The sequence below is a fragment of the Phoenix dactylifera genome, chromosome 7, assembly GCF_009389715.1.
Source record: "Phoenix dactylifera cultivar Barhee BC4 chromosome 7, palm_55x_up_171113_PBpolish2nd_filt_p, whole genome shotgun sequence".
NCBI lineage: Eukaryota > Viridiplantae > Streptophyta > Magnoliopsida > Arecales > Arecaceae > Phoenix > Phoenix dactylifera.
Window position 1 is genome coordinate 16,049,007 of NC_052398.1, and position 22,365 is coordinate 16,071,371.

At 37.5% G+C, this 22,365-nt stretch overlaps 1 protein-coding gene across 1 annotated transcript; it reads left to right on the top strand.

Annotated features, from left to right (window-relative positions):
* The first annotated feature begins 3,580 nt into the window (after positions 1–3,580).
* LOC103707837 (regulation of nuclear pre-mRNA domain-containing protein 1A-like) lies at positions 3,581–21,896 on the top strand. Its single transcript, XM_008792511.4, has 8 exons — positions 3,581–3,869; positions 5,174–5,293; positions 8,156–8,403; positions 14,125–14,244; positions 14,366–14,504; positions 18,000–18,139; positions 18,263–18,298; positions 20,784–21,896. The coding sequence occupies exons 2-8, from the start codon at positions 5,218–5,220 to the stop codon at positions 21,609–21,611; spliced, it is 1,587 nt and encodes a 528-aa protein (XP_008790733.2). The 5' UTR covers positions 3,581–3,869; positions 5,174–5,217; the 3' UTR covers positions 21,612–21,896.
* The last annotated feature ends 469 nt before the right edge of the window (positions 21,897–22,365 follow it).

Consider the following 22,365-nt stretch of genomic DNA (forward strand, 5'->3'; position numbering starts at 1 on the left):
CAGGAACGGTGGTTACCAACGTTACCTTGTTCGGTGGAAAGGTCGACCAAAGTCTGATGTGACGTGGATTTCCAGAGCACAGTTGCAGCGCCTTGACCTCGATCTTCTGGAGCAGTATGACAGCCGGCCAGATCTGTACTCGACGGGGTCGAGTTTTTCTCACCCGGAAGGAGTTGATGGGGACATCAGAGCCCTTCATCCAGATGATCCTGAGCCCCCGGATTGAGTCAGACCCGTTTATTTGCATATTTATTTTATTATTTTATTTCTGGGCTTATTTGCATTTTAGGGTTTATTGTGGTTTATTTTATTTATAGGCTTATTTGCATTTTAGGGCTTAGTTGTGGTTTATTTGTGTTATTTGTGGGTTTATTAGGATTTATTTCTGTGTAAGGGGGTTTATGCAAATTGTGTATCTGGGCCCTATATATAGGGAACTATTTTCATGATTAGGGTTTAATGCAGAATTAAAAGACTTCTTTTTCCCACGTTTCCTCTTCTTCTCTTCTCCTCCCTTCTCCTTCTTCTCTTCTTCTTCCTCCTTCTCTTCCCCTCTTCTCCTGCCTCCATTTAAGTTGGTCCGGCATCAATTAGGTTAATAAATGTCGCGTTAGATACATCCGATCACCCTCCAAATTGTTGACTTATGACATATGAGAGGATTGTTTACACCATATCTAGACCAATTATGATCTAAAGATCAATACAATAAGGAGGGTGCAAGCTAAAACATGAAGGATGCATGCTAAATGAATGTAGTGCAGACTCAAGAGAGCGGGAGTTATCAGCCTATGCTGAGGTCTTAGTGGAGCAGAATTCAAGGATGGTAGTTACACCCATCTGCTCAGTCTTCATAATGGAGGACGAGTGGGGTAGTTATACTTATCTTCCCACTACCCATGATGTTAGAGGAGAGGCAACACCATATATTATATATGGCATCCATCTTACCCATTTTAACCATTTACAAGTCCAGAATGAGATAAATATCTAGAATGAGAAGTGGCACCCATCTTACCCATCCTACCAGCCACTTATAAATCTTAGATTGTAATATTGAGAAGGAATCCTTGGACACATCAATTAATCTAATTTATCTTTAATTATCTATTGCTTTATCTTTACTTTATTCTGCACTTGATTTACCAGTGGAACTCTACCTTAAAAATAGTTTAACTTAGATCTCTCCTACCATAGTAGCATAGATTATGGACCGGGCCTTAAATCTAAACTATATTTATTTTTAGTCGGGCTTAAGGCTTTGCCTCTTTAAAAGTTGACATTTTCTGTGCCCAAGCCCAGCTCATAATTTGCTCAAGACCATAACCAAGGCTACATCCTAACTATATTCAAATCTATCTTCTTTGAACGAAGGTGCAATAGTAGCTAAAGTCCTTAAAGGTTAAGACACATGGACCCACGCTACTCTTGTATTCTCCTTTGAATCACCTTCTTTTGGCTGCTCAAATGCTGGTAGCACACCTATGCATCTATTTACCATTGTCATTAGACTTATCCCACAAGTTCTTTGGCAAGCTAGCTTGGAATAAATTCTTTGGCACACTCGGTGTGACAGGAAGGGAAAACACTACAAAAGCATTAATAAATTTCTGTTAATAATTGTTTTTGCCCTAGGATCTAATTAAATAGTTTATTTAGCATTTGAACTGCAACTCCAAAGTTTATGCTTGAATAGATAGCTATGAAAAAGAGTTCTGATGATTTGTTTTTGATTTGGTTTAGGAAATTATAATCCTATCCAATCTTTGAAGGTGCTTTTGATTTTCTTTCAATCTTCAGTTCACAAACTAAAATTTTATCTCATTTGTCATCCTGTTGCTTTCTTTTTCTGGCCTCTTATAATCAATCTCAGAATCTCCCAACCCTACATCAATCCAAATTTCAACCAAACTCTTTTATGAAATATATATGAACCCATATGATCTCTCTTTATTACCTCTTAAGCTCCCTTTGTGAGAGAAAAAATAATCTTTAATGACAGCCATCTTATACTATCCATCAAAGCAATCTGCTACTGAATGGAATTTGCACTTTCACTTATATTGTGAGTTATTCATAATTTCTCAATCATATTGGAATACTATTTATTCCTACTAGAATACTTCTTCTCTCAGAACAACTTGGCAATGCCTCTGATACCCTCTCTTTACCTACCACAATTCTGTAAGAAACTTTCTCTATGGCATCCACACCTTTTGGAATCCTGTAATGCCATCATGAGATACACTGCTTGCTTGAGGACAGATCTTAGTGCAACAGTAAGGTTGCTTCATTATAACCTGGGTGTGATATATTTGAAACATGCAAACAATCTTTTCGCATTAGGCCATGGCTCTTCTCAAGCTATACAATGGCAAAAACCTCATGCACTATGATGCCCTTAGATATAATATTCGCTTGAGTCACTTTAATCTTTTCTAATCAATGCGAATAATACTTTGTTATAATTTTTTCCGTTAGATTTGATTTAATCGAGAAAAAAAAAGAATAGATACATAAATTTAGAGTAATCTTAATTGGTTACCAGATTCGACAATGTTATGGCAATATAAGATAATTTTAAGCATGGTTTATACAAATTCAAATATGTATCACAAAAAAAACAAATTTAGACTCTAAAATGTAATTCCTTGAAAAATTAACAGAAATCGAGTACTAAATGATTACAACTTACAACACATCTAATTATACTTCTACAAACCAAATGCATTTTCACTAGTATTTCAAAATGTCCTATTGTTGCTACGACAATAGATAAAGACCATCTGTTGTTCGTAAGACATATGATGCTTTATAAACCTTGGATCCAATAATCTTACCTCTGCTATTATTAGATCCAGCCGGACGTCACCGGAATTTCATTTAACTATCACCCACTTTTAATGAATGTGTTTAGTAAATAAACTCTTCTTTATTTGTTTAGAAGTGGGGTAACCAAAGAGCGTGTTACCTATCCTATTCCACCTTTCCGTTGCAATGTACACTTCTTGGGCCAATTTGGGCTTGAAAATTCACAGCCCGGCCCACCATTTTTTTCCCCCAAGTTAATAACAGGAGGCCACCCAATCCGCGGCCTCCTCGAAGAATGTCTTTTTTTTTTTATTCAATAAACTGAACAAGTTCTCCGCTCTCCAGCCGGAATCATGAGTATTTTTGCATCCAGGGGTCCGAGGGTCGCTGCTGGTGACCATCCATTATTTTATGATATCTGGATGATGATGAGAGATGGAGGGATTGTTTCCGACGAAGCATGTGTTTAGACAAATCAATGGGGCTGCAGATTAGGTGGCCATCTATGTGGCTAACCACGCCAATAGCACCGTATGGGTGGAGGATGGGAAGCTGCCTCGGAGGTTCCATGATATTTTATTTTTCGATTTTATTGGATGAATCCGTACATGTGTTGAATAAGTCACCCGGCCTACCAAACAAAAAAAAAGAAAAGTTGTGAGTATTTTTTATTCAAATTCACGAGAATATCACAGCCGTTCAATCCCCTCTCACATACATCACACGAGTCGAAAATCTAGTTAAAGAAGAAAGAAGGGCATTTGGGGGACAAAGGAGTCATATACCACGCGTTCATTAGAAACGGTAGGAAACCTCCGCTCATAGCTTCTCTCAGCCCCACGCGCTCCTCTTCCTTCTTCCAGGGGTTTTGAGATCGAGAGTTAGAGAAGAGCCCGATCATTCTCATCTCGTTTCATCGGCTAAGAACTTACGAAAACCCTAGATTTCGCCTGTCCCCCTCCTCAACCCAAAGCCGTCACAAAGAAGAATGAACGATTCCGTTGGGCTTAGGCCGTACTCGATTTACGGTTCTCTTCGTGCAGCATTCGGATTAGCAGGTCAATTCCCTTAATTTTTTCTTGCCTGAGCGTTTCTTTTCTTTGTTTTTTCTTCCCCGAAGAAGTTTTGTTGGTTCTCTAAACCCTATTTCCGAATTCAGTGGTTTTCTTGTTGATTTTAGCTGTCTTTAGAGATTTTGCTTTTTTTGGGTGGGGGGCAGGGGGGTATACATTAGGGAAGAAAAGCGGCATGTGAAATATTTTCTTATGAGATAAAAAATTGATCTTTTCTTTTGGAATCGTTTCCTGAGAATTGATTGTCATGCAATTGCTATGTAATTGTTCGGACATATCAAGACTGGTTCTTTTTTCTTTTCTTTTTTTTTTAAAGTTAAAAGGTAGCACAAATTGCGTTATTTGAGATGATAAATTTGATGGTACCGTCGAGAAGTTCAAAGCTGTATGGTGATGAATTTTGCCATTTAGGTTCCTTGCATATTCAGATGGCCTCTGTCACTATCTTAGATAACCTTCTGCTGGCTATTGTGATCATTAATGGTGAAAATTAGCCTTTAAATCGTGGCATTTTTTTAATTTTTTTTTGAAAAGCATACAGCCCAAGTGACTGATGGTTAATTTGAGGGAAAAATCCATGCTTGTGAAGCTTGGTTGATGATGGGTGGCATTGCCTCAAGGGTCATTCTTTGATGTAAAACATGCCTCAAGGGTGACTTGGGAGACAATATGAAGAAAGGCATACACATCAGATTTATAAGTTCTTTTACATGCATGTCTTTTTCCCTACTATACATCCTAACAGGCATACACAATATTATATATTTAGTTAAGATAACAAAGAGGGATAGGTTTCAAAATTTATTTTTGCATGTTCCTGTGGTGGGTGGATTGAACATGCAAACTTTGCCATGCTAGAATGTAGCTTTATATAATGGTTGCACCAAGATGATAAATAACCAAAGAAGGCTACTTTTTAGTAGATCTGCTGAAAGATGTATACAAATTTGGAACATGTACTGTCAGCTCACCAAAGCCTGGTAAGTCACAGGTCCAAACACCATGCTCATTTTTTTCCAAATAATTCTATTCTCTGAAGGACACTCTTGAAGCCTACCCTTACTATTTTAGGCTCCTATCTTTCCTCATCATGAGTCTTCACACCTCCCTGACATCCATCTCTAAAGTTGTCTTGAAAAGAATATAAATGATAGTCACGGGATTGGCAGATTTCGCATTTTGATATGAAAACAATTTATTGTTTCTTCAATATATCGTCTCTTTTTCTTTTACATTCTTCACATGAGTAACTAATATAAGCTGACCTTTCTTACTTTTCTTCCTTGTAGGGTTTCTATCATATTGAGTTTGTATATCTTTAGACTGCAAAAAAATGAGTAGTTCATTTAATGGGCAAATTTTGGTGGAGAAGCTTGCCAAGCTTAATAATTCGCAGCAGAGCATAGAAAGTATCCTTCCCACAATCCCATTATGTAGGGAGTAAATGGATAGTTCTTTTTTTTAATAAATGTATGACTGAGAATGTTAATGGTTCACATTTAATTAAGGCTATTTAATTAGCCACTTAATGCTTTCTTATGAAGTCTGGAACGTGTAAGGATAATTACTTACGTTTTTATCATTTTTTTTTAAATTTTCAAATTAATTGATAGTTTGGTACAACCAAAAATCTTAAAATACACTAGCTATTGTTTCTACGCTATTGTTTTACTTGAGTCATCTTTTAATGAACCAAGGTAGTACCTTCTTCCTTGTGACTAAATTCTATATCGTTTATTTATTTTCTCCATTATGTCTATCCTTGATTCCAATATGAATCTTCCTTTTCGTTAACCCCCCCCCCCCCCCCCCCCTTGGGGTCCAATGAAAAAAAGGAAAAAGAAAAAAGAGACTACAGATAAGATTTCTTCCACTTGCAATATATTGCAAGATCTCTTCCCTAGAATGAATTCTATAAGTCTCTAGAATTTTCTAAAACTTGATTTAGTGACATTACCAATAAGCCAATCAAACCCTGATTCTTTTTTTCATGACCCACACCTCTTATAAAAACCAAAAACAATTTCTTTGCATCTTATAACTTGGTAAATATGAAAAGGTGCTGGCCCTTTTTGTGGAACGAGATTGCAAGGTGCATTTTTCCTTTCTCTTAAGCTTGGGGTCCTCCAATGCACATGTTAGCTATCAAGTGTTGTTTTATGACTACACCATAGACACTTCACATGTTAAGTGTATCTGTGACAATTCTTTAAGCATGCTTTTTTTCATTGTAGAAAACAAACTTTAATTTAGGTCCCTTTGAAATTCTTATATCCTTCTTTGGATTTTGAACCCTTATTCTTTGGCAACACAACAATCTTTTGTCTGAAAGTTTAAGCTGATTTTGAAGTGACCATCTTACTCGAACGATAGGAATGATTCTTTCCTCATCAATCTTCTTAAGCAAGAGGATTCCAATAATATCTTCTACTTGGATTTGGTAAAAATAACTAAGCAAATGATTCAGTTCTGAATCTGAATAAGCAAGGCAAAAATATTTAATGGTTGATTATGTGCTTATGTATCCTTTGAACAATAATCTTGCCAACTAATGCTACTTACTAAGGTTCTGAAACATGCTGTGTATGTGAGCAAATGGGATATTGCATAATGCATATGAGTTATGTACGTGCATATGAGGACACAAATGCTGTTTGCATTTCAGAATTATTTTTTAAAACAAAATACATAAAGGGGATAAGTGGATAACATTAAGTTTTAGAATTAGAAAAAAGTAAAAAATTATTAAAAATAAGAAGAAAAAAAAATGAGATGCAGAGGGAGAGGGGGGAGGGAGATGGGACTGAGGGGAGGAAGTGAGCTAGGGAGTGCAGAGGAAGAGGGCTAGGGAGTGCAGAGGAAGTGTGCTAGGGAATGCACAGGAGAAGAGGAGAAAGAGAAGGTGAAACAGAGGAAGAAGATAGAGGGAAAACTAGAAGAAGAGGGGTTGCGGGAATAGAGTAGGGGCTGTTTGGTCTGCATTTAGAATGCTGCCACCTACCATTTTGAACTTTTGAGCTCATCCTTACTAGTCTTGCACGAATTTCTCTAGAATGTTTTGCAAACCTTTCTTGGCTTATTGGATGGAATGGTAGCTTACAACCATACTTCTCTTTGACAATCTTTTAACTTTCAGTAACTTCCCTGCATACTCCATCAGCAGTACTCCACCATTCTTTTCTTGGGAGCTGTCTACCGTGTTCTCCAACTTCCAGTTTACTGTTTTAGGGAGTTGTCCTGCCAATTTTTAAGCTCTAACATTTTGCTGTCTTCTGGGCATACTAGTTAGTATTCTTCATTGAAAGTTTTCTATATGGTTATTCAAAATTATGGTAATGAGTGTTGGGCCCTAACATAGTAAATAGGAGAGTTGCATAATAAACTTGAAAAAGCAGCAAATAGAAATTCCACTACCAAGGGATCTACTACCAAAATATTATTTACTATGTGCTATTATTTGTGATGCGTTAACAAGAAATTATTAGAAATTAAATTTAGCTTCTTTTGTTGCTAAGGCAAGAGGAAAGAGAATCCAAACATAAAATTTTGAAAAGTAAAAAAATCTGAAAATAGAAATTCGGGATTCTAAAAGAGAGTCTTCGATTTCAAATCCCCACACTCACATCTTGATAACTCCCTTCCTCCCTCCCTCTTGGATGTTTTCTTTGTTGCTCTCCTCATGTGCATTGCACATTCCTTTTGCTTGCACAGAAATTACTTATTGAACTTGGCTAAGTACCACCTAATGGGTCTTCAGGCGATGCCAGATAGCTAATGAATCCAATCTTCTGAGAATTACTTTTCTATAGTAAGTTCAAGGACTTGTATGATACCACCACATATGATGCTTTTGTAGTCCCATGTATATTTAGTGTATTATTAAAAACTTGGTACTATCCTTTATTTGAGGTGTTTTTCCTTTAAACTTGTTGAACTCTCTGCATATATGGCATTAGTAAATTATGTAATATAACTTCATCTTACATTCCTTTTGAAAAGATTTTTAAGTTTTTGGTGAAATTCCTCATTATTATGAACCTGCTTCTCTTTTCAGGAAGGGTCGTTTAAAAGTTAACATAAACTAGACCATTTCTGCTCTAAAGCAAGCACATAAGCACCCTTTTTTCTTTCTTTCTATTTCTTTTTTAATATACACATGGTTTTGGTGAGATTACTTCTTTGTACTTTTGAGTTCCATCAATTAGAAAAGAATGATCACTAGCACTTTATACATTTACTGATCTTGAAGTGCCATACTTAACACAAATAAGCTTTATCACATTGGTGTATCTTCCATAGAAATAATGCGCGGCAAGTTGTGGAAACATGGGATCGACAATTTCGTTGTGCTCCAAGGGATCAGCGAGTATCTTTTCTATATCTTGCCAATGATATTTTGCAGAACAGTAGGCGAAGGGGTCTGGAGTTTATTAATGAATTCTGGAGGGTTCTTCCTGGTGCGCTTAATGATGTACTTGAGCATGGGGGAGAGTTTGGGAGAAACACTGTTCTGAGACTGGTATGTGGGTCATGTTGTTGCTCCTGTTATGACATGGTTAATTTTTCTATCCATACTCGGTAGTAATATGCATTTCCAAACCTACTTATTGACAGAACTATCAGTTAAAATTATTATAAGATTCACAAAGTAGTTGCTCGATATGACTTTCTTATGCACAGATACATGTGCATGCTAGGTTTCTTGAATGTCTTTTAACTGTGCACGTGTATCAAATGCATAATTATGAAATTTAGACGTCTAAACTCATGCATGTACATGTAGGATATGCATTACCACCCCAAACCCATATTTGATAAGGCTATGCTGCATTTCTCTTAGTTTCTAACAAAATTTGCCTCAGAAATTTATATTTACACGCATATGAATGTGCATGCCAATTTTATTGCTTGTATTTTATGTCATCATGCTTGTGTAGTTTTAGCAAGATTAGCAATAAATCAAACTGTGGAAGAGGAATTTTACACTTCGCAACCTTATATAGAGGAACCTCACTACTTGAGAGGAATCTCCCTTTTGTTTAGGATTTCTTTTGAGTGAAGGATTTTTAGAATAACTTGTATTTCACCATCCCTATTCTCCACACTGAGGATGCATTTGTCAAAATATCAAACTTGTACCCTGACTTCTGAAATTTTGAAGTACAGATATTATACTCCGCTGACAGAATGTTTATCTTGTATGACATTTCACTGGTGCTATTGTAATGCGCGAATGTATTTAAGTATGATGTTTACTGCTAGAGCCTGCCTGTTTGCAGGCAAAACGTTAAGAGAGGGATATAAGGTGGGTGGTGCATTGAAGTTGGGATGGAAGAAAAGGGAATTGAGGCTTACTAATGATGTGGTGAGGTTAATGAGTGATGAGGTTTATGGGGACGTGTTGTTTAGTGATGCTCTTTGACGATCCATAAAAGGGATAAAAAAAAGAAAACTTTTGGCTTTGGTATGGGGATGTGTTGTTTAATGAGTGATGAGGTTTATGGGGGATGTGTTGTTTAATGAGTGATGAGGTTTATGGGAGATGTGTTGTTTAATGATGAGGTTTATGGGGGATGTGTTGTTTAATGATGAGATTTACGAGGGATGTATTGTTTTAATGATGCTCTTTGACGAGCCATAAAGAGATAAGAAAAGAAAACTTTTGGCTTTGGTATCAGAATTGATGGGATGAGCCTTCAAAGTTTCCTTTAAAAGCAATACAAGAAGTTTAATGTGAAGAGAGAACAAATCACAAAAGAAGGTAACATCTACATGGAATATCTGTGTTCTGCTTTTGTGGAGCTAATTGAAAGGTACACTTTATGCAGCTTTCATGTTATGTTATTAGATGCCCTTACAAGCGTAAAATTGCTATTCTAGTATTTTGCATGTGCAATGTAGCATCAATAGGTGATATTCCCTATGATAGCAGTGGATACAAGGCAGCAATGTTACCTGTGCCCACCAGGGTTTTACTTATTAAATGTGATAAGAAAAGAGATTCCAACATGCAAGCATTTCGCATTATATAGCAAAATAATAGGGCACCTAGAACTAAATATCAGCATAGATAGTAGATACTATAAAAATCCTGTGATATTTTTCCTTCTATAGGTGGTATTTTTCATGTAGCTCTACTACAATTGGCCATTATAACTTTCAGATCATTAATGAATGCAATGTATTGGATAACTGTATACTAATCATATGCCAATTTTTAAACTATTTGGTGTGCTTAAGATGTTTCACATAGTTGCATGAAAAATTGTTGGATTAGCATCTTCGCCTTTGTATAAATTTATGAGAGAGTGATGTGACAAAGGTTATGAAAAATGATGACAATTCTGCAGTGCCAGTTTGGCTCGAACCCAGAAAGGTCATCAACGGATTTTGTTTTCTTGCTTAGGCTATTGCCTGGAAGGATTTCTATTAACATGGAGAAAGCATATGAGAAATTATGGGACATAATTTGGTGTGTATTGAAGATGAAAGATGTACTTAAGGTGTAAGTGCACCATTCCATTTGTTCATCATCCCTTATTTTATTAAGGTAAACTGTTTATTGTTTTATTTTTAGTAGAAATATAGTTATATCTTATTGGTAATGCATCTAACAACTTGCTGATTGCTATCCCAAAATTTTACAAAGTTCTGTATCCCTATATATTATCAGTATCCACATTCATATGAGTATTTAGGTGGCATAACCATGTCAGTTATTTATAACTTAATTTTATTGCCTTTTTTTGGAACACTGAGATACTACTTGGAATCTTAATTCACTAAATACTGCTGGGACTCATAGCAAAATAGCTTTACCTGTAGATATTATAAATTTGTTAATTTGTTGAGTTTTTAAATGATATTCTTTTTAAATAAACTATGGATATTAAATGTACTATCACAAATAACTAGAAATGTTTGACAAAGAGCTCCATATATAAAGTCAGCTAAAGTATGGCTACTTTTTGGCCATTATATATAACCTTTACACCCTATTCGGTTCAATGCAGAATAAGGATAAGTAACATGGTTTGTTCCGGCTTCTTCTGCCAAGCAACTTTTCAGAACCCACATTTTTTCTGGGGCAACAGGAGTATTTTAAAGAGCTGAAACCCCATTTCCCACCTAACTTGGATAAATCATACAGGAGCTACTCTGCCAGAAAGGAGGAACAAGTACTCTGGCTTAAAAAAGGTTATGGTAGTTTGTTCCAGGCTAGCTCAATTAATTTGGGCCTTTTTTTCTCTGCAATCAAACATTTCCTTGAAATGCAGCAATTGGTCCTTTATGTGGGGTGAACAATGCCCCATACAGAGGACCATTAGTTGTTAACTTATTGCTCATGCATGTTATGTTGGTCTGAGGTAACAAACCTGTTCTTTGCCTCTCTTTACTCTAGATGCTCAAAATATTTTTAGCATTACCATCCCGGTGATCAACAGGAGAAAGAATATGCTATAGAACTTGAGCAAACTGATTTTAGGTTTTATGTGTATATTAGAAGAGATTCTTATTTTTTGTATGACATGAATAGAAGCTGCAGGTGAGAAAGGTGGGTTGTTCTTTTAAGTATAGTTATACATAGTGTTATTGAGTTCCTTGAGGGGCAAGTTGTAATCTTTGCAGATAAATGCATTCAGCAACTTAAGTGTTTGTTTGGGTGGTTGTAAATTTATGATAACGGTCCAATGGAATCCCTAGTGATTGCTGAAACGTAAATAAATGCATCCATGCAAGTTGTAATGTTACATATAATTTTTTATTGGAGTTGTTCTTATATAATAAAACAATTCTGTGGGCAAGTTTAGTTATTTCAACAAATTATTTACTACACAATGACAATCAAAATGTAGAATATTTTCGTCTATTATGTTCTAGATTCTTATTGGAGCAATATCAAATGATGATTTGAATTTTGAAGATAATTAAGGATAGGAAAATTATAAAGAAATAATTATATATAACAATAAATAATACATGCAGGAAAAATCAACTTATGCGAAGTCCCAAAATTTAGTCACAAAAAATACATAGAAAACTCTAATTTCTTTACTTCATTTATTGAAAATATAAATAATAGATTGCATTGAAAAATAAAAAGGGAAAGCTAAGAAATTAGTAACCTTCTATTCATTCTCTTTCTATGACTCCTTTTTTTCTCTTCCTTCATTTGTCCTACATATATGCTTAGGTGTTTTGAGAAGAACCATATGCTAACAAGCAACTTGTTTTTCCTTTAAGGGGAAAACTTTATATAAAGGAAGTTCGTTTTATCCAGCTATTGTTAGTTACAGGAATTCATTTTGTCAAGATTTGGTAAAAATAAAAGGAAATTGTAAAGAGGAAGTTAGAATTTAAATAAGGGATGGATTTTTAAAAAAAGGATGGATGGATGTGTGGGGGAGAGAAATGCCCAAAATCAAGGCAGGTGGATGTGTATATGTGGACAAAGGCAGGGGTGAACCACCCAAAGTTTGGGTGGGTAGGTGCATGCAAGAGAGAGATTGCTAGTGTTGCAACTTGGGTTGGGCTTAAGCGCACAACACAAACCTGCCCACCCAACTCACTGGGTAGAGTTAGGTTAGGTCGTGGTTTTTCTAAATTTGGGTTAGAATTGGGCTCAAAAATTCAAACGCGACCTTAAGTTGGTTTAGACTAAGGTCAAGCTTAAACCTAGCTTGAACCCTGCCCGAGTTCGACCTGTCCTAGTATATGGGATAGAAAAGATATTATATTTATGTTTTCAGTTCATAGTTATGTTTCATATAGGTTATTTATATGTGTTATATAATTATTGTTAAATTATGTGTAAGTGTACTATTGAAATTGACTCATGGTTGAGGCTGCAACAATAGATATTACTCCAACAAAAATGTCCCAAACTTTTTTTCTCTGTCTTATAATTTTTATCCAACCTAATCTAACCCTGATTAATGTGGCCCAACCCAACCTAACCCCACTAACCTGACCCAACTTGAATATGGCTTATGATGAGGTGGGGTTGTATTGGGTTAGAGAAATCCCAACATGAGACTGGTTTGAGTTTGGTTTATGATTAGGAGATATAGAGTTTAGATTTTGTTAGGTTTTTCCCTCAATCTGACCCAGCTAGCTGGAGTTGCAGTCCTAGAGACTGGGGCTAGGAAGTTCCTCCCACAATTCTAGCCACTAGATCGGAGAAAGGAGGGTATTTTGGTCCAAAAAGTTGACAGTCAAAATCTGCAGCGAATATTCTGAAATTTAAAAGTGTCATTTTTTTGATGTAGTTTATGAATGCACATAGAAATCTCCCTCACCCTTTAAACTGTCAGTTGAATTTTGAACTTCCGGTGCTCTACAATAGAGCACAAGTGAAAAATTATGCTATAACGACTGTTGATAGGTACTGATGTTTGTGGATAGCATTTTCTAAATCATATAAATTGTAAGGAATGACATAAATGAGTCATTTTACAATTGATTCGTACAATAAATTCTGAATATAGAAAGATTATTTCTTCTTTTATCGGAATTTCGTATCTCGAGTGTAATGTCATGTTTTCTGCTATTTCTATCAATGCAATTTATGTGCTGTCCATAGTTTGCCGAACTGATATCGAAGGGTGTATCGGCCGGCAACAGGTTTTCGGCACAGTACGAGCCTGTACTATGCCATTCTAGGTCATAGGGAAGTAGGAAAAGTTGGAGAGGGAGGAGATAGAGTTGGGGGGGAGAGAGAGTTCAAGAGCGAGAGGGCTCGAAGAGCCCTTCTCGTCATTGTCGAGGGGGCGAGAAGGAGTGAAAGAGGGGGGTGGGGGAGGGAGAGGGGTAGAGGGAGAGGGGGGGGGTGGGGAGAGAGAGGGGTAGAGGGAGAGGAAGGGAGGGAGGGAAGGGGAGACTTACTTGGTCAGCCGGGGATGTTGAGGAGGGGATTTAGGTTTGAAAGGAGAGGGGCAAACAAAGCGGGCAGCAAATAGAGGGGGGCGATCGATCGGATGAGCGAGACGAATGATCCGGCGAGCAGGATGAATGATCCGACGAGCAGAACAATCAATCAAGCGAGCGATGGAGCTTTGAAGCTCCGATTAATGGCGGAATGGGGGGAGAGAGAATCCTTGGAGGGCATCCTAGGGGGGGAGGGGGACCGATTCAATTCTTGGCTAGTGCAATTCAGTATAGCCTGAACCACCTGGTTTGTGTCAGTTTGGCCAACCTTGATGCTATCTTCTGATTTTCTCTACTATTTTTCTCTCTCCAGGTTGGCATATGGGAAGAACGTAAAGTCTTTGGTTCTCGTGGACAAATTCTTAAGGAAGAGCTCTTGGGAAGGAATTTGGAGAATAGAAATAAAAATGGAAAGGGCATTAGTTACAAGTTGGTAAGAAACTTCAACCACATCTTAACCAGTGTGAGCATGCCCTAGTATGCTGAAGTGTATATGCATAAACATATAAATTCACATGCTTTTTTTGTTTAATTTGCATGTTTGATATTTTCAGAAGCAGCCTAGTGGAGAACTGCTGGAGAAGCTCATTTCAAGTTATGGGCATGCTCATAACGTGGATGAAGATGCTTTATTTGGAAAATGCCAGACTGCAATTAGCTTTGTTGACAAAGTGGAAAAGGACTTTGACTCCGGTGAATGCTACCTTCTTATTACCAGTTTGGATTTATTTTTCTTTTTACTTCAATAAGGAGGACTTTATTTCCTTTTTGTTTTTTTTACTGCAGTTGCATGACATCTGAACATTTTATACTTGGGATTTGCTATTTTTTTCATATTTCTTGCAAGTTTTGTTGGAATCATGCTATAGTTGCTTGGGGAAGTTGACGTGTTAGTCTGTTAGATTAATCATACCATTCATAATGAACTGATATATATGATCAATAATATCATTAACTTTGTTAGTTGGAGTCATATATGTTACTCCATTCTCTGCTATATCCTTCTAAGTTCAAACTTATGCCAATTATTTTTGATTGCTTCATCATGACAAAAAGATGCGTGTTGGACTTCCTAACAACATCTTTGATCCTGCTAAAAAAATGTAGTATCCTGAAGTCATTCTAAAGATGCATGTTGCTGGTGATAAACAAGCATATGGTATATGTATTATACTATTTGAAGAAAATCTAATTCATAAACTAATAACATGAATCTATGTTACATTTGATGTCAGAAATATGCATGCTTCCTACATATAAAGAGAAAATCATCTTTATATATCCTACATCACACCTTTTATTTGTTTGGTGCCCCTTTTGAATCTGGAATCTTCTTGGATATCTGAAGCATATTAAAATTTCTTCCACTTTCATGTCATAATTTCTGACTGAGTTGTGTTATAAATATTAATGTATCTATTTTTTAATATTTATAATTATGACATTGTTTAAGCTTACAAATAATTGTTGTCATGTGAACTGATTTCTTATACCTGATTATGATTAATGGTTTAGGTTAGACATCACTTGTGTTAAAACTAACTTATAAAAAATGGTGGCTTGGTGCACGAGGATCCCACCATTGTGGGGCCTGGGGATGGTCAGACATATGAGGCCTTAACCTTGCGTGTAGAGGCTATTTCCATATTTCGAACCCATGGCCTCCAGGTTATAATAAAGCAACTTTACCATTGTGCCAAGGCTCACCCTCAAGCTTAATAACCTTATAGGTAAAGAATTTTTTTTTGAAACTTTGAGTTGTTTTATAAGGAAAATGAAAGAGTTGTGGCACGCTTTAATGGAAGAGGCACTATATAGAGACTTACAAGAATGATAAAATACATGCAACAGTGTCTCTTTGTTGTCTTTCAAGGATCCAAATTGTCATGGCTGCCTGGTATTTGCTGCTTCTATATTATAAATGAGATTTTTAATGCTCTATCACTTTTAAAATATGTTTATTTCCTGATCTTGTGTAATAAATAATGATGCACTGATTGTCTGCATCTTTGTAGGTTTTCCTTCTTTTGTTTGATGAAAATAAATTTTTCTTCTTTAAAGGTATATGTTGACTCGTGAATATCCTTTAAACCTTGTCTTTCTCTGTAGAAACTCTTCAATGTAAAGCTTGATTATATTTAATTTCTTGAAACTTTCTTTGTAAATATTTTAATCAAGGTATGCCATCTCGGTACCGGGCCCTATGTCGGCGCCACTCTGTTGCTGTGTCAATATGGACGGTATGGAGGCTAGTTCGGCGAACCGAATGTCGGTACGCCCTGTACCATGTACCGGTACCGTTCCAGTACCATACGGTATGCCTCGTACCGTATGTTTTGGTATGGTGTGGCGTACCATATATCTAATGCTAATTCTCGAACATGATTATGAGTGAGACATCGATTGCCGTTTAATTCTGAAAAATCTAGGTCTTACGATCTTTCCATAGATTATATTGAATTATTGATGTGTCACTCCATGCTGTACAGCATGCCTACCCTTGTATCATGTAAGAATGGGCACTAACTCATTATTTGCCCCAATTCAAGGCATGGTATTGTGCCAGTTGATGACTGCCATGGGCACATCACGTAGTACTTCAAAAGATGGATCCACACTCTTTGCTTGTGTGATTACAATTATGCAGTTGTTTCCCTTTTTGCAAATTTGCAGAACTAATTTATTAAGTGTATGTTTATACCTATTCTTTGACTATGTTAAGTGATTGTAGTAGTCTTCTACCCTCAGGAATATGTCCAAGTTCTTTAATTGCGTGAAAATTGTTTGTGGTGTTCATCTGGGGAAATTTATCATAGAAGAATGTTGCATTGTTTTTCTTTAAACATTTAGCTTGCATTTTCCCACCAAACTAGATTGGGTACTTAAGAGGCATTACTAATCCACACATGGAAGATGGGTAATGCTGTCCCACATGAAACTAGTTAGCCTGTTAGATATGGTACCCACTATAATACATGAGCAGCTTTGATTTCTTGGAAGTAGTTGATCGTATCAAATTTTGTGAACCCATGCTGAAGATGTATCTACCTGATGAGCCCCACCTGAAAAGCAAGTAGATGAATTGTTGTGTTCTGTCCAAGTACAACCTGATATAGATTTTGCCCCAAGAGAGCAAGTGTATTGTTTTTGTTCTCATTTACCCTTCACCAGATAAAAAGAGTCTCCATTGGTCCTCCCTCACTCAGATATATCTCCTTATGCACGTCTCACTTAAAATTCAGTTAAATGAACACATTCAGACATCTGCCTAACATTAATATTTACGCCCCAGTTTTTGGACTCCATGCGAAACAAATAAATCCACTAGATGAGGTCCATTTGGAAATTACTATGAATTGCAATTATTTGTTGGATTTTGGTTGCGAGAAAAAGGGAGAGATGGCTTGCATCACAATTTCCTGGATCTGTTTATAAATGCAACTATATCCTTATATAAGTGCCTCTATTTTCTCCAAGATCTAGCTAGTTAGGAGTAATCTATTTTCTGTTTTTAAATGGTTAAGATACTGTTTGACTTGACCTGTTCTGAAGAATCATGAAGGCAGAGGCCTTTCTCCTTTGATGTTGGAAACATTTTTCTAGCTATTCATGCAGACTAGTAGAATTTGAAGAAACCAGAATAGTATCTTTAAACAGATGGATTAGTATTTGTCGAAGAATTGCCATTCTATCTAATGTTGCAAAAGGAGTCGATGGGTGACTTAGTAATGTTTTTGCAGTTCGAAGATCAGTGGTTTATGATGGATTGTCAACACATGCCATTTCACTGAGATATCTATCATCTATAATAAGATGGTTCCTTATTCATTCAATTTATCTCTCTCTTCTTCCCAATTTTTATTTCATTAAAATATAAACTCAAATAACCAGTTTGTTTTATTAAGGATATTATCCTTCTAGTGTTCTTTTTTCTTTCCTTAAATGGTAAAGGGTTAGAATGGCAGTTATTGGGTGCCCGACTGTGTGGTATTTGTTGATATTCTGACTTCTTCAGAATGAAGTTTGTTTTGTAATATATTGAGCTGTCACTCAACCAACATGACATTTCTTATCTCGGTTCTTGTGAACATGTTTTACATTCATTTTTCATGATATCACTGCATTTCCAACTTACTTTACATATTCCAGTGTGGAATTTTTGAATTACTTGTTTTTATGAATGGATAGGTAACACCAGCGAATCTGCAATTGTGGCGGACATGCAGGTGCAGCATGGCATACTAAAAGAATGTATAGAACAACTGAAAGCAGCTGAAACATCTAGAACAACTCTTTTGTCTCATTTAAGAGAGGCACTCCATGAGCAGGTAGGACAGCTGATGGATCTTCATCTAATGATGACGTGAAGTATAGTAAAACTGCATGGAGTACTATTTTATTAGATATATTTCTAGTTTGGTTATCATAACTGGCTTAAATTGGTTTTTCAGGAGTTGAAGATTGAAACGGTCCGTAATGAACTTCAGGTGCTCTTCTTGCACTTTAGCAGTCATGTTTGTTGAAATTGTGAGTTATTTACTCTGATGTGATTTTGTGGAGATGTTAACTTTCTCCAAAGATTTTAAAAAGACTGTATATTCTAGTGAGTACCCTTGAGTTGGTTATCTGTTGATTCAAATGCATATAGCCTCTGTTTTTCATAAATGTATTAGACAACATCATAATCCTAGCTGAGTGAATTCCATGCATATCTATATATGAAACCTTTTAACCTGATGTAGATACAACTTTTATGAATGGTAATCTTGATTCATTTTTGTCAAGGTGAACTCAGAAAATCCTGTGGTAGTAGTCAGCGATTTAGGAGCTAGACGAGCCACTGGAGAAGAAGAAATTAATGGTCATGTACCATAATTATTACTTTAACCAATAGTTATTATTAAGGAATCAATCAATTGAATAAATTATACTTTATCTGTTCCTATCTGCATGACTTATTCTTTGTAACGGTGAGATTCCTTTTATAACCGGGATTACACAAACTAGGCCACTAGGATAAGGGATTGGGCACTTGTCCTAGTAACTTCATATTTGCACTAAGCATATGTCAGGTTAAGCCAGGTTCGGGCCAGGCCTGGGATCGATATCAATAAAATTTTGCCAAGCCTGAGCCTGGTCAGCTTTGGGTTTGAAATCTAGAGCCCAAGCCTAGCCTAGCACAAACTTAAAAGGCCCAGGCCTGATCCACCTGACTCGGGTAAAAGTTAGGCTAGGCGAGCCTACTCTCAACTGGACCTGAGTGGGCCCGACCCGGCCCAACTAAGCTAGTTGGAGGAAGCAGGGAGGCTGCAGTGAAGTTGGCCGGTTAAGGGGAGGTGCATAAAGAGAGAAAGAGATAAAGGTGGTAGTAGTTGCAGGCTTGGATGAGAGGTACATAGGATGGGACAGAGGGGTGATGGCCAGCTTTGGAGGGAGGTGCTGAGAGTGATGGAGAGGAGCGGCGACAACTGGGGGTGATAGGAGGCACCAAGACAGAGAGGAGCATCGGTAGCTGATTGGGGCAGATGCATAGAGATAGGAGTAGCGGTGACGTGGTGGTGACGGGCAAGGGGGAAGTGCTAAGAGTAGAGAGAGGAAGAAGATAAGGAGGTGGCTGTCAGTGTGGATTTGGTGGTGTGCTTGGTGGCGTCTGTGTATCAAGGAGAGGAGATTGAGGTCCTTTCCCTTGAGGGATTTAGGGCCCTGATTCCTCTTAAATTTCAAATTTCAAAAAAAAAAAAAATAATATATATATATAATATTGTTGGGCTGGGTTGACAAAATACAAGCCCAAGTTCGGCCCAAATTTTGTTGGGCCCAAAATATTGAGGCCTGGCCCAGCAAATGGGCTGAAAAACCCACCCCAAGACCAACAGAAATTGGGGGTTGGGCTAGGAGGTCCAGGCTGACTTTGCACAAATCTAGTTCACCTTCATGATGCTATCATGCCACTTCTGTACCATAATCCACTCAACCCTAGGCTACTACTTCAGTCTTACGCCACTTCTGTTGCATTAGTTTGTAAACATTTGTTGAGAACGGATTCCTTTAGATTAATATTGTGGGCACAAGAGCTTAGGGTGCCTTCACCCCCAACCCTGGTTACATTTTCTTTTTGAAGATCGTTCTACCTTTGGTATTCATGGTAGATGACTAGGTCCCTACTCATTGAGATATTCATCATTTTATACTCCTAATGCTACAATATTATTCTTCCTCAAGAGACCCCAACTTGGCAAATTTTCTCTGAGCCACTTCTTGAAATATTCTGTTGCTTCTATCATCTTCTCATTGAATAATGATTTACCAGCTATCCTTCATCATTCCACTCTTTTGTAGTCAAAAGCAATACATGGTAGCCAACGGTGCCTGTGTAGTCTATGAATCTTGTACTTACCTGTACAGAATGCCCTGGAGTAAAAATTTTTATCACTATAAATTAATTGTCTGCATTTTACTACTAAGGTACTGGATATGTTATATGTAAATATATTATATGGTGGTGCCAGGAGAAATGGAAAAGTCATCAGACAAGCTTATATAGTATTTTCTGTCTTGACCCTGGACATGCCCTTTGATAGCGACCATTAACAGGAAATTATTCATAGTACTTCCAAAGTGCTGGTTCTGTTATTCACTGTTCATGTTAATAGAATGTTTCAGTACTCATTGCAGTTGATCTGACTTTTGCTACAATCTGATTATAGATCTTCATCCTTCCTAAATTCTTGAATGAAGCATGTAAGGTATTTAAATCAACTTTTGACCATTTTTGAGACTGCAAGAATCTGTAGAGAAGAAATCAGAGGCGAATTGTTTAATTTCATAAGACAAATAGTTTGGGCAAGTGTAGATGGTCATGCTTGTGGGGAACCACTTAGTTGCTGCATGCATGGACTGCTTTCAGTAAATGCTCTCTCAAATTCCTTTTTCGATGTTATGCATATTACTTAAGGTTTTATGATTTCTCAGGCTGTGCAATCACGATATGAAAAAGCAGGCAACATCTGCCAGCAGCAACTCAACTGCAACATCAGACAGTCGCCCCCTGAGCAGATACCAAAGGAATCATTATCAGCCTTATCTGATGCCCCTCCTGGTTTCATCCCATCCAATATTGGCATAGGAGACAAAGCACTATCAACTCCACTCAGGTACACCCAGGAGGCACCTCTTGCTAATAACCATTCTTCTCGCACAGAAGAAGAGTATCGGAAAACAGCTGCTGCTGCAGTGGCAGCAAAGCTTGCGGCATCCACCTCCTCCGCCCAGGTGCTCAGCTATGTTCTCTCCTCCCTGGCTTCAGAGGGTGTCATTGGTCAGACTGTGAAAGAGCAGTACCCCTCTGACAACAAGAGGCCTAAGCTAGATATCGATGTGCCTTCTTTCAAGCCACCACTTCAGTCTCAGCCCCCGTCTCAGACTCAGCCACCCCCTCCACCATACCCACATCCTGATATGCTGCATCAGCCGCCGCCGCCACCATCACCATCACCGCCTACGAGTCAACTAAGCCCCGCTGTCCAGCCGCCGCCGCCACCACCAACTTCATTGCCACCTGTGCCTCCACCACCTCCACCAACCACAGCACAGCTTATGCAGACAGCTGCCGGACCTATGACGGGAGTACCCTTTGGTTACGGCTCAGCGCCGCCTCTGCCGAGCTACCCAATGGTTGGCATGCCTCCTTACCTGAGTGCGCCAAATCCCTACCATGGTTTTCAGGCATCAGATGGTGTGGGCGGTCTCTTTAGCCAACCACCATTGCCAACGGCGCCACCCCCAATGACTCAGCAATAATAAGCCAGGGTGATCTGCAGAAGCACTAGGAACAATATGATGATTGAATGATGCAAAGCTCTTACAAATGACTAATATGAACTTTGTTTCATCTGAGAATTGCGACTAGTCTTGCGTACATTGTATGCTTCAGTCTGATTAACCCAGATATATGTTGTACATGAAACCATAATATCTATAGCATTAGAAGTGTTGAAGAGAGTTATTTAACTAAAGATGGACTGAGAATTTAGATTTAGAAATAAGTGAAGCAAAATTTTAATCTAGATAAAGCAGTTGAATCTTGAAAATACTTTTGAAGGCCGTGGTGAGTCTTTTGTTTTCAAAAGCATCCATGTTTAGCTTGGTTTCCTGACCTGAATTACATCCGTTTTTTCTCAAGTTTTAAAGAATTTGTAATTATTTACAACCTTTGCTCATGTTAGAGGTTTATCCATTGACAGTGTGATGGCAAATGCTGCTGTCTGATGACATACGGATTGACAGAATTTGATGCTAGCAGGCCAGCTTTCGACTTCCACCTCAGAAATCTATGGTGAATGGACTGAGATATATAGGTCCCTGTCGGTAAACATGTAAGGCTAAAAGAATTTTTCAAAATAATGAATGTATCTTCGTATGGCAAGACATTAGGTCGATATAAAACAACCACGACCTCAAAATATTGACCCATATATTTCAAACAAGATTGGCTACTGTTTTATGCGTTGAATTTATTATTAACTGCTCCAAACTTTATTGCAAGTGTATTGTC

What these genes read in the sequence shown, in the direction of transcription:
- LOC103707837 (XM_008792511.4), top strand. Translation starts at nt 5,218, where the DNA reads ATGAGTAGTTCATTTAATGGGCAAATTTTGGTGGAGAAGCTTGCCAAG. An exon ending in GGAAAAGGACTTTGACTCCG is followed by an intron (nt 14,505 to 17,999) that starts GTGAATGCTACC and finishes ATGAATGGATAG; the next exon opens with GTAACACCAGCGAATCTGCA. An exon ending in CGGTCCGTAATGAACTTCAG is followed by an intron (nt 18,299 to 20,783) that starts GTGCTCTTCTTG and finishes ATGATTTCTCAG; the next exon opens with GCTGTGCAATCACGATATGA.